Genomic DNA, 16122 nt, shown 5'->3' on the forward strand with positions numbered 1-16122 from the left:
ACTGCAGGGTGGCGTTCTGGGGAGCTCTTAGCGAGACAGTTCGTGACGTGGTTTACAGCGGCTTGGGCTCTAATCCTACCATATTTGGAGATGTTGTGGTGTTATGATGGGTCCCAGGACAGTTTTTATCAGCATTGACACAAAACATGGGTCGATTCGGCCGTCGAGCGCCTCATTACACGGGCCCTACATGTTCCACCTGCGTTACACTGTTTTACAATAATCTGGCACAGTGCTCAGCAAAACACGGACAGTCAAGGGGACAGGCCAACTCACTCAACGGGCTACCTGTGCGGTGCTTACAAGTCAGGAAACCAAACATGCCATAATTTGTCAGGAATAACGGTATAGTGTAGTTGACCGTCTGTGGCTCATTTCTATCGCCATTCTGTCATGCCATACTCTTGTTCGTACTACAGCTGAAACACGTGATTCATCTTCTATACCATGACATTTTATTCGGGGTAACTGGCACAACGTCGTCTGACTAACTTCTCGCTCGCGCTACATGACACTATTCTGGTCAGAGGCGACACCCGGTCTTCGGCAGCGCCCGGGCGCCGACGACACATTCATAATAACAATCACAAGTGCAGCGAGCGGATAACAAATAACGTACCTACTGACGACACCGGGCGGCCCGGCGCCGCGCGAGCGAGCGAGCGCGACACCCGCGGTATTGCTCATGATTCATCTCTCTCTTCTCGCTGTCTCTCCGCTCCTTCACGGGCGAGAGCCGGGTCCTGAGTTCGCACACAGAGACTAGGCGGCGCGGCGACTTGCTGCGCCTCACAGCACCCCTGGCAGCGCTCTGCCGCCGGCGGACCGGCCGCAGCGGTCCGCCGGCCCGGCCGCGAGCCCGCCAGTAGCCACACGAGGGCCAGCTGCGCCGACGTCCATCACAAGGCCGTGTCCGGGTCGGGCGGCGTCACCGAGGCGCGGCTCAGCGAGAGCGGACTGACGGGCGCCTCAGTCAGCCCCAGCGGCTGCATGTCGACCACCAGACTCGGCTCCACGCTCGAGTTGGTCTTCTTGAGGATGCTCTTGGGCCGCAGGTCGCCGCTCGAGGTGGCCGGGGTAGGAGGTGTGTGGCACACCGGAGGTTCCCGCTCGGTCGGCGGCAGCGGCACCGTCAGTCGCGGCCGCTCCCGGGTGGCCGGAGACCGGTCCTTGGAGAGGTACTTGGTTATCATGTCCTGGGAGGACTGCATCTGTGGACACCCGACAGAAGCGAGCGTCAGATCACAGCGAGAACCAGCGACTGAAACGCAACGGCGAGATAGGCAAAGTTGGCTGATTTCGTGAACCAAAATGGTACCAGCTAGAAGCGTCGAGACTCTGGGAATGACCAGCTAGCGAAACTTGTGTTCCATTTGTGGCTCGCCACGGAATAGTTAACAAGTTTCGTGTATTCATTTCCGACCCAACCGAATTGGAAATATGTAATTCATCAACAGCTACATCTAAAATCTAGCAGCTGGTGTAGGATACCCACCTGCTGTAGCCGCTGCCGGCAGTCTCTTCTACACGCCTCCAGCAGATCCATCTGACCCTGTATAACCCGCGCGTTCCAGGCGAAATTCTCATGCGCCCTGTCCTTCTTCTTTCCCTTGAGTCCGGCGGCCAGACAGCGGTCTCCGAGACCCTCGTACATCTCAGTGACCACGGCGAACTGGGCGTGCAGCTGGCGGACCAGGTCGTCACAGCCGGTGGTCATGTGACCGAACTCGAGCAGCGCTGACTCGAGCGTGCTCAGAGAGCGGCTGAGGTGAGGTGACAGCGGGCCGCCGCTCACCACCAGCATCGGCAACTGTTGGGCATACGCGAGGGAGGGAGAAGTGAGAAGAGGGGGCGATGTGTGCTGAGATGCGTGTGAATGGTGTGTGTATGCTATGGACACGACACAAGGAGATCTCAACACAATGATAGAGGGCAAACAGGCTCATACAGAACGGCACTGGCAACACAGCATGCCTCTCAGAATGGCAGCCCAAATGTGACATTCTTCTGCAGATATAAATGCAAGAGATGTCAGCGCTGCTACATCAGCCCCATCATCTCGGCAACATCAGCCCCATTATTGCTGTCCACATCACCCCTTGTCACATCAATGACCACATCAGTCCGATCATACCTCGCCACATCACCCTTCTGTCACATCAGCGGTCATCAGTACCCCTACTCACCCCATCCTCTTCCCTGAGCACGAGTCCGGTGACGTCGTGCGCACTGGCCAGCCGCTGAATGATGACGCGCACGCACTGCTTGATGTTGGCCGTGTCGCCCAGGCCGCACTCGGACTGAAGTCGAGCCATCGAGTCCGTGACGTCCGCGCGCCACTTCATCGCCTGCGCCACCAGAGGAACCAGGTTCTGTGGGGGAGACGGGGGAGGGAGAGGGTTACAGAGGAACCTGATTCTGCGGTGGAGACGGGAGAACCAGGTATAGAGGAACCAGCTCTGTGGAGGAGGCTGAAGTTAGCAGGGGAAGCCGGTTCTGTGGGGTAGGTAATTTTTCGGATAAATTACGTTCTGTGGGGAAGAAGGTAAATAAATTAAGAGCGAACCAGGTTCATCCTAGAAGGACCCTGGTTCCATGAGAGGGAAACTTAGCAAGGCAGCTTAGCAAGTGCCGAGGGAGGAGAGATCGATGCGGGTTAACAGATGATTCAGATTCTGTGACAAATACGGAGGTTACCAGAGGAACCTGAAAAATGCATCATCAAATTCCACTTGGGCAGCCTGGCGACACCGAAGGCTACCAATATGTCGTCAGTCACGTCCCTCCCGGGCGCCAAACACGTTATCGGTATGATGGCACACGCGATTACCATTACAATGGCGGTATCAATTCGGGGGGCCGGCCGGTGCACCGTGGACACGTATGGCTCCACACGGCCGGCGTCCCGATCAAGTTATGGAAAGCGGCGAGCGCCGGCCGATATGGAAATCACCGTCTATAGACGGGCGCACGGGGACGCGGAGACGCCGGCGCTCCAAGACTGTTTGCCTATCGCTGAATGCCGCAGCGCTGATGAAAATCTCAGCTGAATGGTGACGGGTTTTGGCATTCCGACGCACGGCTCTCATCTGTAGTTATGTGAATAACTTTCAACAGAATCATAAAGCCGGAGGAATTAAGCTCAACAACGTTGCGACATAGCTTACCACTTTGAAGAACTCGTCAACGTCTTTCAGCCCGATAGATTTGATTTCCATATTTATCTTCTCAGATCTGGATTTTCGCCTCTGAAAGAGAAATAAACGGTGTCATACTCCTACACGACAATGGACAGCAATGACAGCAAATCTTTGTTTCTAAGTCACATTCATCCTAAAATCATTCTACATTTATACTTTGGTACGTCAACACAGCATCACCACCTATACCGTGATGCCTTATAAGTCCGTAATTAATTATGGACGAGGTGTTTGGCCTTTGCTATTTCACTTTCGGTCCAATCTGCTTTTTCATTCAACACCAATTCATTCTGCTGAAATTGGCAGTTGGCAACAGGCACCAACCGAACCTTCAAGGCAATCAGGCCTCACTAAGCTCCTTTGGAGGACCCGAATGGACGGTCACAACTCACTCGTAATGACAGTTTTAGCGAACGAAACACTTGGGGCATCAGGCAGGCAAGCTATCGACACGGCAATGCTTAACGAAACGATACTCTCTGGCTACCAAGCGAGATTGGATTCATAAATGGGATATGCAATAATGCAAGATGTCATGCGAGTTTATAAATCGTTAATTAAATATCATTATCGACTCAAAAGGTGGCATTCTTCCTCCCATATTCAATTCACTACGCTGAATGGCATTGATGCCATCGCTAAGTCTTCTCAAGATCTGACCCTTCTGAAAAGTTGATCATGAATATGCATTCATGAAATGCGGGTCATTTTGATTTAAATCGCCACAGGACACATTCCTTGACATATCATACGCTAAGTCTGATAAACGTCAGCCTTTAGTGGCTATTCAGGTACCTAACTAACTTCGTAGACTTGAAAGAAAGACCATGCGTAGACTGGTCATGCCCATCAGGGGGTGGGAGGTGTGTGTGTGGGGGGTGGGGTGGGAGTCAGAGTGGAGACAGAGTACCTACCTAATCGCACAGTGGGGACCGACACTAATCACTCGGGGAAACGAAGAACCGATGGTCGTTTCGCGTGCCAAGGATACTGCGAAAACCTTCTGCGGCACGCGAAATAATGGGGAGACGATGGATCTTACAGGGGCGGGTAGACACAAAGAGAAGAGAATATCGGAGACAAATCGATATTCCGGTCTAGCGTGGACTCTAGTAAGCCAAGATGAAGTGTAGTGACATTGATGGTTGATGTTTAGGAGTGCGTCAACTACAAACTAATAATGGCACCAATAATTATGATACACTCAGGATTAGATAGGTCAATTAAAAAGGTGTTCCACCCACGCTCAACACTTAGTTCTATGTAGTTCATGCGCTGAGAGCTCTCCTTTCAGGAGGTTGGTGGGATCAGGAACTGACCGTGCCGGCGACGCAGCTGCTGATGGCCACGTGGACGAACAGGGTGGCGTTGTCCAGCGGCTCACCCGTGTTGGACAGCAGGTTCACGTGCCGATAACCTGACAACAGAGTGGCGCATTTATGGGCAGTCGTACTCATAGGCTACATGGGTCAGCCACAGGTGGGCAGTAGTCGGTCACAGGTATGACACTGTGATCACGATCAGTCACGGACAGAAAAAAAAAACATTCAGTCACAGACAATGAAGGCACAGTCTTCAACCATCAGTCACAGGCGACAGTTGTCACGTCACAAGCGCCAGTCGGGAGGCACAGACAGACAGTCGGTCATTTGAACCAATTCGCAGACATTTTCGGTCCACCACACCACAATCAAGGATCGATATTGTCTAGCCACCAGTTTCGGATTCCAATTTCTTTCAATTAAACTGGCGAATATGGCACATTTCACAGAGTCGCTTTAAAGCCCATCAATGCTGCATCGCTCCGCTGCGCTCGGCACTTAACACATGATATATCTTAATCCGTTTCAGAATTGAAATACAATCTAAAAGAAAAGTTCTGGGATGTCCGAAGATAGAAATTACGATTGTATTACGAGCGGTGGGTGTCGTTTCCGTAGGGCCGGATTTAGAGTTGACCCAGATACCCAGTCATTCGCCGCTCCTTTCTTCGATCGCAACCCCCCCCCCCCTCCCGTCTGCCAGAGGGGGGGGGGGTGCGAGAGTCTGCTGGATGGTAGTGAGGCAGTCGACGCCAACGGGCTGCGACCGTATGGGATGCATTGGTGATAAGCGTCCTACGATTGCGTCGTATTGTAGAAAAGGAATTCACGGAGGCCATTAGGGCCCAGGGACCAGGTACGATAAATGAAAACTTTCCGATAAATGGTGGATTGATTCGCATATCTTGGACTCGATCACTGAAGCCTTGCTTCGGCTGTAACCATGAATGATGGCATGATTTGCATTTTAAAAATAGCCAGCACGGACACCAGGGATGACTAAATGCCAGATAATGTTCGGAGAGCTAACGGTGCGTTGATAAATACACCAGTGAGGCCTTATGCGGCGACTGAATCCTAAAGTAGCTACGTGTCCGTACATTTCGCCGGCAAATAACACAATGCGGTCACGACGCCACGTGCTCAGCCGATAGGCTAGGATTGACTTATGCAATGTGTTACGGAGACGAGACATATGGCTTGCATCCTTTCAGCGTGAAAAAACATATAATCGTCCGTTTAGGCACTTAAAGTCCAGCCATGTTCAGCTGTTAATCAGCTCAAATTTCTGAACTTCAGGTCTTATGACTTCGGCAAGGCCAAGGGCAAAGCCAAATACCATACCTTTTCACTTGGGCTTATTGGCTGGATCTAGAAACCGCATTTTCACACTTCTTGTCTTTGTTCGTCAGACCGTAGGGGAAGTTGGGGGAACGCCGAATACTTTTTTTCTGACGCCCGTAGCACGCAAGGTAGACAACATAAGCTATTCTTGTTGGCGTCATTCGAGAGGCCAGTCTTTTGCCTTTCAAACATACCAGGCGCATTTGATGAATTCGCATACCGTTAAGCGAACAAACTAAAAATATCAAAGAAGTGACTTTTTCGGCGTTGCCCCGGACTGCGGGGAAGGCCGAAAATGGGAGAAATGATCTACGGGGAATGCCGACATTGATGTTTAACCACTTTATCTCAAAATTTATCCAGAATTTATCAAAGCTGACACGCGTTTTAAGAGCTTGAGGACGCTTGGTGCACACTGGAAGTTATAATTGTGTGATATAATAAGAAAATGCCAGGTAAATGATTCCTTATAGGTAACAGGCCGTTGTGTCGGTTGAAACTGTAATTTGTGTGACTAAAAATTCGTGTTGCTATTCTACAGCAGTAAAGTCCACGTAGCGTGCTTTAACGTACGTAATTGCACGTTTTCGGCATTACCCCAGCCAGCCATACTTTCATTTGCAGGCCCATAACTTTTCAACGTGCCGTATAAATTTCAAATAGGCAGCACACTTATGCAAAGACATGCTGAAGATTACTTGACCGAATTGGCCAGACAAACGGTAGCATAATGAGTAAGAAATGCAGCTTCAAAGGCGCATGTAGTACAAGGAACGCGTACCTTGAAAACGCTCTTGGCGCCCTCACAGCCGAAGTATTCCGAATGACGACTCGTAACAAACATGCGATAATTGTAGTCACTTAAGCTTCAGAGCATCACTGACAGGTGGCATCCATGTCTTACGGTTTTCGAAATATCTCGAATTTCGGCTTTGCCCCAACTCCGGCATTGCCCCAACTTCCCCTACTATTAGAAACATTTCCCACAAGACCCAATGAAAATGGCCCATCCCGAGCGAAAAGAACTTCCGACAACATCTAGCAGGGAAAGCCATTGAAATACTCCGGAACCGCTTCCGACATATGTAGGTACAGCAGAATTTCTGCCTCCGCCTTGGGTCGTGGTTGATGTGGGGATTATTGAGTGGGAGAATATTGGTCGCGCCCGCATATGCCGCCTCAAAATGACATCATTTGTATGTAAACCGAGTCCTAGGCCACCAGTTTCGTCGGTGCGCGAAGAACCGAACTGATCCGTACCGGTGTGATCCGGTATACACCAGATGGGCTCGTCACCATTACCCGGAGCTCGGAAGGAGAGTTGGTGCCATCCGGTCAGAGGGAGATCCAATGTCACGCGCTGTTTCCATCAACCTTTGAGTTCTTGAAGTAGGATATTAAATTATCGCATCTATCCAACGAGGATATAGCTTGTGAGTCTGGTCTTTGCTCTATTTTATTGACGTCTCCAGGCTAAGTTCGATTTAACTGTCCGTTTTTAACATTCCTTTATTTCGTTGATTCACTTAAGCTAGTGCATTATCACACAATAACTACAGTAATATACATATCCCTCTGACTAGCTCAATGATTGAGTGAAATTATCCAATTTAATTTCAGACTTCTTCTTTTCTTCTGTATCACCGTTCGTTGTCTCATCCTCAACTCAATCTCCTCTCCGAACTCCCCACTCCAGTTTCTAGTTCTCTCAGGTTACACAACTTTTCCATCCCATCCCGGCCAAACATCTCTCCCCTCCCTCCATCCAAACTCACCCGTTTGCAGGCAGTCGAAAGGTATCGAGTACTGGCCGATAAAGTCGTCGCCAATGAACTCGTCGTCGAGAACGACGAAGCGCAGCAGCGCCATTTCCGGTAGGTTGATGAGAAACTCGAACGGCTCGTCGAAAATCGGCGAGTTGCCCTCGTTGGACACCGTTCGGCCTCGTACCTCTGGGAAAAGTAGGAGGGGAGGGGTAGTGTCACACATACATACTTTGGATAATGCGTAGAATTTACACACCCTTCACAACGGGTGTGAGTAAACTGGCATCGTCGGAAAAACGAGAACGTTAGCGGTCCTGATATTGGGTCATTTTGAGCAGGAATCGATGTTTGGTCATGTTGGAAAGGCGAGCGAGTTATGACCGATGAGTTCACTAAAAATTGAAGACACGTTCCAAATGTAACTGGTTCCAAAAACACATTTATACGGGAAATGACTCATACCTCTCCTCACATTTTTCATCATGGTAAACGGATGGCAGACACAAATTCACCACGTGATTCCCATTCAAAGCAAACATAAAACCTATATCCCCACCCGTCGGACTACTCAGTAATATCTCCCTTCTCTCCCCTCAAGCCCTCCCCCCCCCCCCCCCAGCGTGTCAGACACGGCAGAGCGACACCCACCGGCGCAGTCAGCGGGGATTCCGAACACCTGCAGAACCACGTACGGGTCGATCACAGTCGCCTTGGCCGTGGATCCCCGTGGCTTCGGCAGCTGCTGGGCGCTTATTACCTGCACGGAGAAAGAAGTTCGGCCGAGTGTCAGATATGTGTCATCGGTGAGTTAGGGTGTGTAAGGGTGTGTCAGATGTGTGTCGGATGTATGTCAGATGTGTGTCAAATCTGCTGGTGGTACACAGTGTCGAATACCGTTTCAGAAGGCAATTAGGTGTGAATGAACCGGTGGTTGCTGACGGCTTCGCGGGAACTGGTACAAGGCGGTAGGTTTACACTTCCTTGCACCAACATATTTTTCGGTACCCGTCATCCAAATATGTTTTGAAGCTCCGAAGAATGTATCGCAGAGTGCGGTCATCGCTCGTGGCTCTGCGGCATGTTTGTGCTATCACAGACCGATTTCAGACAAGCTAGACAATAATGGCAATGTCGGAGCGGTCTCAAACAGAGGAGAGTTGAAGGTCAGGGTGGGGGTGTAGGGGAGGGGGTGGGGGAGGCCATTAGCCACCACTGAAAGGCCTCTGTCGCCAATCTGTTCAGCGGCGATGTCAGATGGTTTCCATGGTAACGCCTACACTCGAATCAGCGTCGTCTGATGCTGTCCCATTCTTTATTCGCGATCTCCATAAATAACGGGAGAGAAAACGAAAACGAAAACGAAAACGAGAGGGACACGAAGACGATGACAAATGGAAAAGCATGGGCAACGGAACAAGGGGAAGAATAAAAAAAACAATAGCTCTCTAGCATTAAATACTAGAAAAAAAAATAAAAAGGAAGGAAAACGACGGCACGGGACGAGACGGAGATGTCAAGGACACACGACAAAACGGTGAGAACAAGACAGGGCGAGACGAGACGAGACGAGACGAGACGGGAAGAATTGCAGACGGGGACGAACGGAAGGGAAGAATGCACATGCGGTGGACCCGGAAATAGGTACGATATTCATCCATACAGTTTTAAGCTGCCTCTCAATTTCCGCTACACGCATAAACCCATGGCTTTGGTCGTTGCTCGGTAATGCATAGCGAAGAAGCCGAAACTTGCTTGATCTCTGCAAAGTCTTGTGACAGAAGCATTAATTTGATCCCAGCAACAGGCGCATTGTCCCATCAACATCACCGATACAGGGCACCGTACGCCGATTTGACCGCATTCTGCGCTCATATTATGCCTCCGTTGATTGCATTTTCCGTCGGTGAATGCACGTATACCACGGTGTTATCCGTCAGCACCAGCGTGTATACAGCATCAGCCGTTACTGTCACCGGCACACGGTTTCCATCACCGCGCACCACGCTGCCGCTGACAGCCAATTACCACCGGGAGAAATAGTTGCGAACGGGGTATTGCCGCGGACAGAATCGCGCCGCACCAGGCTGCCGCGGTAAGCAATCGGGCAGGACATCATAACAGCAACTGGCGCGGGGAATGTATGTAGGTATGTGCGTATGTGAGTACTTGGCCTGAAGAGGGTGCGATAAGATATTCACGAGACACGAGGCATCAAGTAAATCACAGTTCATGTTGTTAGGTTTTCAGGTTTTATTCAAACTAACCTTTTCTCTGAGCTAGTTTATCAAAGCTATTTACGTTATACGGGCTAAGTACAAAGTATCACATACCTTGATCTTGAGCATCTGCGGTGTGACTCCCGGCACGGGGTCCTTGGTGAAGGGTGAGAAAAAGCCGATAGGTTCCCGCATCACGGCCGGTTTCAGCACGTAGCCGCAGCAGCCGTTCTGTCGAAACCGTCCATCGTACACGTCCATCATGGTACCTGGGGTCTGGAAATTGAGTGCCACTGAAACGGAAACATCGAGATGAGTTGTAAGACTTTGCACGAGCATAGACTGGGATAGCATAGTGGGGGTTTATTTCGTCTTCCTCCGCTTTTTTTTCAGCCTCTATACCTTCCCGTACTTCCATACTCATTGCATCAACATTCTAACTTACTTTTCACAAAATACTTTAAACCAAAAACGCACAACATTAAATTCCTCGAAGTGTTTGTCCAGCGGTAGCATTCAACCCTCGAGTCGTGAAGCCGCGAGCGTTGGCCCAACTCGACTGGGCGCCGCGAATGCGTGGTAGGTAGCCTTATTGCCTAGCTGGGCTGAATAGGCCACGCCACAAGATGACTGCCATCCGTCAGCGAAGCGTCAGAGCCAGCCGGCCGAAGCCGCGGCAGTGCAGAGGGAGGCGGGAGGGAACGTGGAAAGAGGGCGGAGGGAACAGGCGGAAGGAGGAGGGAGAGGGATGAGGGCGGAAGTTAGAAGGTAACTAGACGGAGGGATAAGGTAGGATGGTGGAAACCGTGACCGGTTGGAGGGCGAAGGGTGGAGGAAGAACGGCAGCGGATGAATGACGGTGGACGGAGAACACAGGACGGGGAGAAGGGCAGAGGTCAGAGGGCAGGGAGCGGAGCGAGGGACGGATAGCGGAGGGAGGAGGGAGGAGGGCGGAGGGCGGAGGGCAGAAGGTAGAGTGCTGATAGCGGAGGGCGGAGAGATGGGAAACAGCTGAGCAGGATGGTGTCGGACCCCTCCACCGCTGCTGGCGACAGCTGCAGATGCATTGCCAGCCACACACGCAACCAGCGCCGAGCACAAAGAGCGACGAAGCACGCGAGATCTCCGTTCGTCGCGAGAGGAGCGGACTTCTCACACAATGCCCTTCTCTCAGCTAGTAACCCACGCACATAGCCAATTTCTCAGTGATGCGTTTTACCAAGAAGTCGAAAGGTCGAAGCATTTTTATTCGGCTTTTTCCTTTTCCTTTTCGACAGCCGTTCCGCGTCAGGCTCGAGTACTTACGATGGAAAACATTTCAAACCAGGGCCTCCTCTAAGGATTTTTCACTGGGTGGGCAAAATTTTTCGCCGCTCCCCTGCCCAAGGGCAGATCCAGTCACTTGTTTTGGGGTGCAACCATTCTCACCTGCGACTGGGGGGGGGGGGGGTTAAGGCCTATGTCACTTTCACAGTCAACCAACTGTGCCATTTATAGTTTAACGTTTGTCGTGTGTGATATGGTATTTCGTGTGTATTTCACCTTATAGGTATGCCTATTGTCTACATTAGTGATGTCAATAACGGAAAATCAGGATACCGATACCGAATCAAATGCCAATCAAAACCATGAAAAATACCGAAACCAAACCAACTTGGGAACATGAGGGAAATACCAACTTTTTACCGTAGCGCGCTACCCTGCTGGCCCATGCCGGTTTTTGAGGGTCCCACACTGACCTCTGAGGCCCCATGCTGGCCTGTAAAGGCCCATATTAGCCTCTGAGGGCCCCGCACTGGATTCTGAAGACCCGATGCCGGCCTTTAACCATCCCCTGTATTGGTGTTTTTTCCAGCCGCGAACGTAGGTACTCGTATAGGGGGGGGGGGGGGGGCGTTGGACCTCCCTTGCCGTTTCGCCCCTGATCGAGCTAGAGCTTCGCGGAAAAAAAACAAGCGTGTTGCCCGTGACGAGAGGAAGCCGATGATACCCAATTTTAACCCTCGCCGGCACAGGCCATGTTGCGTCCTTCGGCGGCACGACCCCCCCCCTCGCGTTTCGCCCCTGATCAAGCTAGAGCTTCACGGAAAAAACGAGCGTGTTGCCCGTTACGAGAGGAAGCCGATGATACCCAATTTTAAGGTCCTAGGTCATCGGGTGACCTCCCAGGTCAGGTCAATGACCCGAAAACGGGGAAAATCGGGACCTGTTAGAAAGTCGTAGAGTATGGCTGCTATGTGGTTTTCCGGGGTGATGATCACGAATATCGTGTTAGTTTTGATCAGAGATGATGTTTTAAGCATTTAGACCAGGTCGGGTCAGGTCAGGTCAGGTCAACCGGTAGCGGTTGTGACGGGTATTCGTATTACGTGTCAACCGCCTCTGACAGCTTCGTAACATGTTACGAAGGCACCAAAACTACTTCGTAAATGTTCAAATGGTTGCTAAATTCGAATTCAGCTAAAAAACTAGCCTAGAACATGAAAAAAAAACTCGAAAAAGTGAACCGAGGTCACCCGAGGTCACCAAAGGTCAATGACCTGACCTGACCTTCAGGTGACCTTGACACCCACCCTTATGTATGGGAGCAACATCAAATCACATGTTTGAACGTTTGAAACCACGAAAAGCTTGCAAACGCGCGGCTAATGCGAGCCGACATACGCCGAATCGCGATTTCGGCCAAACATGGTCACGGAAAAGAGGTCACAGGTCGCGAGTTATTCGCAAAAAATCGAGGGGGGTCCGTTCGACTCCCCCCTATACGGGCGAGGGTTACCCCCCGAGTTGCTGGGGGGGCGTTAAACGCCCCCACTTTTTTCGCTGGGCCATAGCAAAAAAATGGCGCGCCGCAGGCGCGCCAAATTTTGGGTGCCTCTATGGAATTGTTTGACGTTTATTGAGACAAAATTTGAAAAGAATCGGCCGAAAATTTTTTGAGATATCGAGGTTTCAATGACGTCATGATTTCTTGGTTTTCGACCAAAAACGTTATATGTTCAAAAAATCATATAAAATCACAGAATAGACATACAGACATGCCGTAAACGCTATTAGACTGCCAATACCATGAACAATCAAATGGCTATCTTCGATTATTGATTATCGTTCCGCATTTTCCAAAATCTTGATCTGATTCTTGGCAATTTCTCATGACTTCTTCACGACCATGATACATGCATTTCTTAATTTGAACTTTTTGACCCAAACACGTACACATATGATAAAATGAATGTCACCATCGTGTTCTACGCCCCAAATTACCCATAAAACATGTGTCACAGGCTGCGAATATCAGTTTTGATTTTCGGGGATATGTGTCTACCCGGTTGACCTGACCTTGACCCTGACCTATGCTTGACTGACCCCTACATGGAGCTGACACTCTTGTAGGCCTTATATGATGGATTGTGCACCGTTTTGACAGATTTTATGACGAGAGGCGCCCATTGTGATGAAGTCCATGCTACTGAAAGTCCGATTTCAGGTGTTTGACCTGACCTTGACCCGACCTGTGACCTCAAAATTCAACTTTAAAGTACTCATCTGAAGCGTCTCGTCGCGTTCTTTCGTTTGCCGCCTCGTGCGTTTCGCTGCGCCTATTGGTTCTCGAGTTATCGGCTGGGGGCGTTTAACGCCCCCCCCCCCCAGCAAACGGTGGGTGGCGAACTACCCCAGCAACTGCCGGGTTAAGGACCTGCATCGGCTCTGAGGGCTCAACTTGGCCTTTTCTGGACTCTGGAGTCCAACACCAGCCCAAGCCTGTCTTTTAGGGTGCCACACTGACCCCTGAGGGCCCCATCCTTGCCTCAAGGACCCGCATTAGCCTTTGAGACTTGAGAGCCTAAGTCGGCCTCTGATGGCCTCAAACTGCCATTTTCAGGCCCTGTACTGGTCTCTGAGGGCCTTAAACTGGCCTCTGAGGGCACAAACCGACCTCTAAAGGTCCCACACCGGTTTCTGATGGCCCATTTTCTGCCTCTGAGATCCAAGACTGGCCCTTTTGTGCCTCTAAGGGGCCCGTACTGGCTTCTGAAGGATCGATGCCGGTCTCTGAGGACCAATGTCAGTCTTATAAGGGCCTCACACTGATATCTGAGGCCCACATTTGCCTCTGATGGCTCCAAATTGAGGCCTTATTTAGTCCCCAATCAGCCTATAAGGTCTCTGATGGCCCTATTTTGTTGTCTGGCTGGGGACCCATGGCTTACACCTTTAGGCGTCACGCACTGGCCTCTGAGAGCCCACATCGGCCTCTGGGGTCCCATACGGGCCTTTGAGGCCGCTATGGCCATGGGCCCCTGTAAGCTAGCACCGCCCCCCCCCCCTCCGAGGGTTGGCAAAGTTGCCAAGTTGCCCCCACCCCCAAACGCCAAGTCTGCTACCGCCCCTGCATTCAGATGCATCCATTGTAAAAAATAACTTGCACTGCAGTGATTGGGGGCTGGGGCAATGGCTGCTAGCAAGTTTTTTTTTCCCGGGAAACCGAAGTGGTAGTTCCTACCGGACGTCTGGCCGGACCTTTATTTTTGCATTTGCTTCTGGGTGGGCAAATCGACGCCACTGGGTGGGCAATTGTGGTGACTGGGTAGGCATTTGCCCACCCAGTGGGTATGTTAGAGGAGGCCCTGTTTCAAACATCTCCACCGTGTTCGCTGCAGCGCACGCGACGCGTTCGCTCGGGCGCCAATTCCTGCCTAGAAAATCATCTGTCGTTCGGCTGTGTCTTCCACTCACCCAGCTGACAGCCGACGTTCCAGAAGTCCTGCGGGTTGTAGTTGCTGGAGTCGACGCGGGAAGTGTTGGGGTAGACGCGGGTGAGCGTCGATTTGTTCTGCTGGATGAAGTCCTCCGGACAGGTCTGGATCAGCTTGTTGGCAGTGTACTCGCTCAATGAGCACATCTCGTTCCACGACCCTGAAACCCAAACACAGATATAACTACTAGTACATCAGTTACCCATTTACATCAGTACATCAGTTCTGATGTACCGATAGTACATACTGATAGTACATACTGATACTGATAGTACTAGTATAACTACTAGTACATCAGTTACCCATTTACGAACGGAGAAACACCGGGAAAAAAATCGCTACACACTGCTTTACAATGGACTCAGCTGGAAGGCAGAGTACTGCAGCGAGGAGAGAGAGAGAGAGAGAGAGAGAGAGAGAGAGAGAGAGAGAGAGAGAGAGAGAGAGAGAGAGAGAGAGAGAGAGAGAGAGAGAGAGAGAGAGAGAGAGAGAGAGAGAGAGAGAGAGAGAGAGAGAGAGAGAGAGAGAGAGAGAGAGAGAGAGAGAGAGAGAGAGAGAGAGAGAGAGAGAGAGAGAGAGAGAGAGAGAGAGAGAGAGAGAGAGAGAGAGAGAGAGAGAGAGAGAGAGAGAGAGAGAGAGAGAGGAAGGAGAGGGAGGGCACCGGAGAGAGGAGAGGAGAGAGAGGAGAGTGTCAGAGAGATAAAAAGGTCCCGTCCACTGATTGGCTGAAAGCTTGGCCACCTGAGGCCAAATTAGTTCAGCTTCGCAGCACGACCACTTCCAAGTGCATCAATGGCACGGAAGCGCGACAGTGACGGCGCCGTTCGGAGAGTTGGACGTCCAGGCGAGTGATCGTGGAACGAGCCGCCCGCACCTGACCAGTCGGTATCCTGTGAGTCGGATCAGTGACCAAAACTAACGAGAGATGGTCCGCCACCGCGACAGGACAGCCGTAATGATGGACACTTTTAGGGAAATGTTCAACGTTGAAAGAACGATACGCTGGTAATAAATACGTTTATGCATTTACTGTGCAAACTAGCTGAAGTAAAAACAGAGCTTCGGAAACATAATGAATTACTATATATGGATGAGAATAGTACAAGAAAAACATAGACTATTACCTGCAAAGCAGATATAGTGATGGGACGGACTGACCGTGACAACATACAAAGACAATGTACTGGCGTGATAATCCCCGGCAGTTACAAGGTAGTCCTGTCAGTTAACAGCACCCAACACACTCCTGCAGTACAAGTTAATGGAAAGGAAGACCAAAATAGCTGTCCAATACCACGAAATAGATTGTTATCGCCGATGCTCTGAACTGACGCTGACACAGACTACAGAACCACTTCCATGTCCAGTTCAGCTGAAAGTCAAACTTAGAGTCATGGTTTGCCTAATATCAACATGCAACATGTGTCGTTCCTTCCAACCTGTGGTTTGACCATCCGCTCAATCCCTCCAATTCCAATAGGCCCGACATCCCATCCCATCTCGCATATATCGTCCCA

At 50.7% G+C, this 16122-nt stretch overlaps 1 protein-coding gene across 1 annotated transcript in view; it reads right to left on the minus strand.

Moving 5' to 3' along the window:
* Nucleotides 1-432: 432 nt before the first annotated feature.
* LOC122371239 (inactive phospholipase C-like protein 1) overlaps nucleotides 433-16122 on the minus strand; it is a 71882-nt gene continuing 56192 nt past the window's right edge. The window contains exons 12-20 of the mRNA XM_043347410.1: nucleotides 14586-14765; nucleotides 9963-10141; nucleotides 8281-8389; nucleotides 7642-7818; nucleotides 4520-4617; nucleotides 3168-3248; nucleotides 2187-2372; nucleotides 1496-1810; nucleotides 433-1211 (exon numbers count right to left, since the gene is read on the minus strand). Of these exons, the coding sequence (XP_043203345.1) occupies nucleotides 900-1211; nucleotides 1496-1810; nucleotides 2187-2372; nucleotides 3168-3248; nucleotides 4520-4617; nucleotides 7642-7818; nucleotides 8281-8389; nucleotides 9963-10141; nucleotides 14586-14765 (1637 nt within the window). The 3' untranslated portion in view covers nucleotides 433-899. The remainder of the gene's footprint in view (nucleotides 1212-1495; nucleotides 1811-2186; nucleotides 2373-3167; nucleotides 3249-4519; nucleotides 4618-7641; nucleotides 7819-8280; nucleotides 8390-9962; nucleotides 10142-14585; nucleotides 14766-16122) is intronic.

Source organism: Amphibalanus amphitrite, unplaced genomic scaffold, assembly GCF_019059575.1.
Source record: "Amphibalanus amphitrite isolate SeventyFive unplaced genomic scaffold, NRLGWU_Aamphi_draft 001220F_arrow, whole genome shotgun sequence".
In the NCBI taxonomy this organism is placed as follows: domain Eukaryota; kingdom Metazoa; phylum Arthropoda; class Thecostraca; order Balanomorpha; family Balanidae; genus Amphibalanus; species Amphibalanus amphitrite.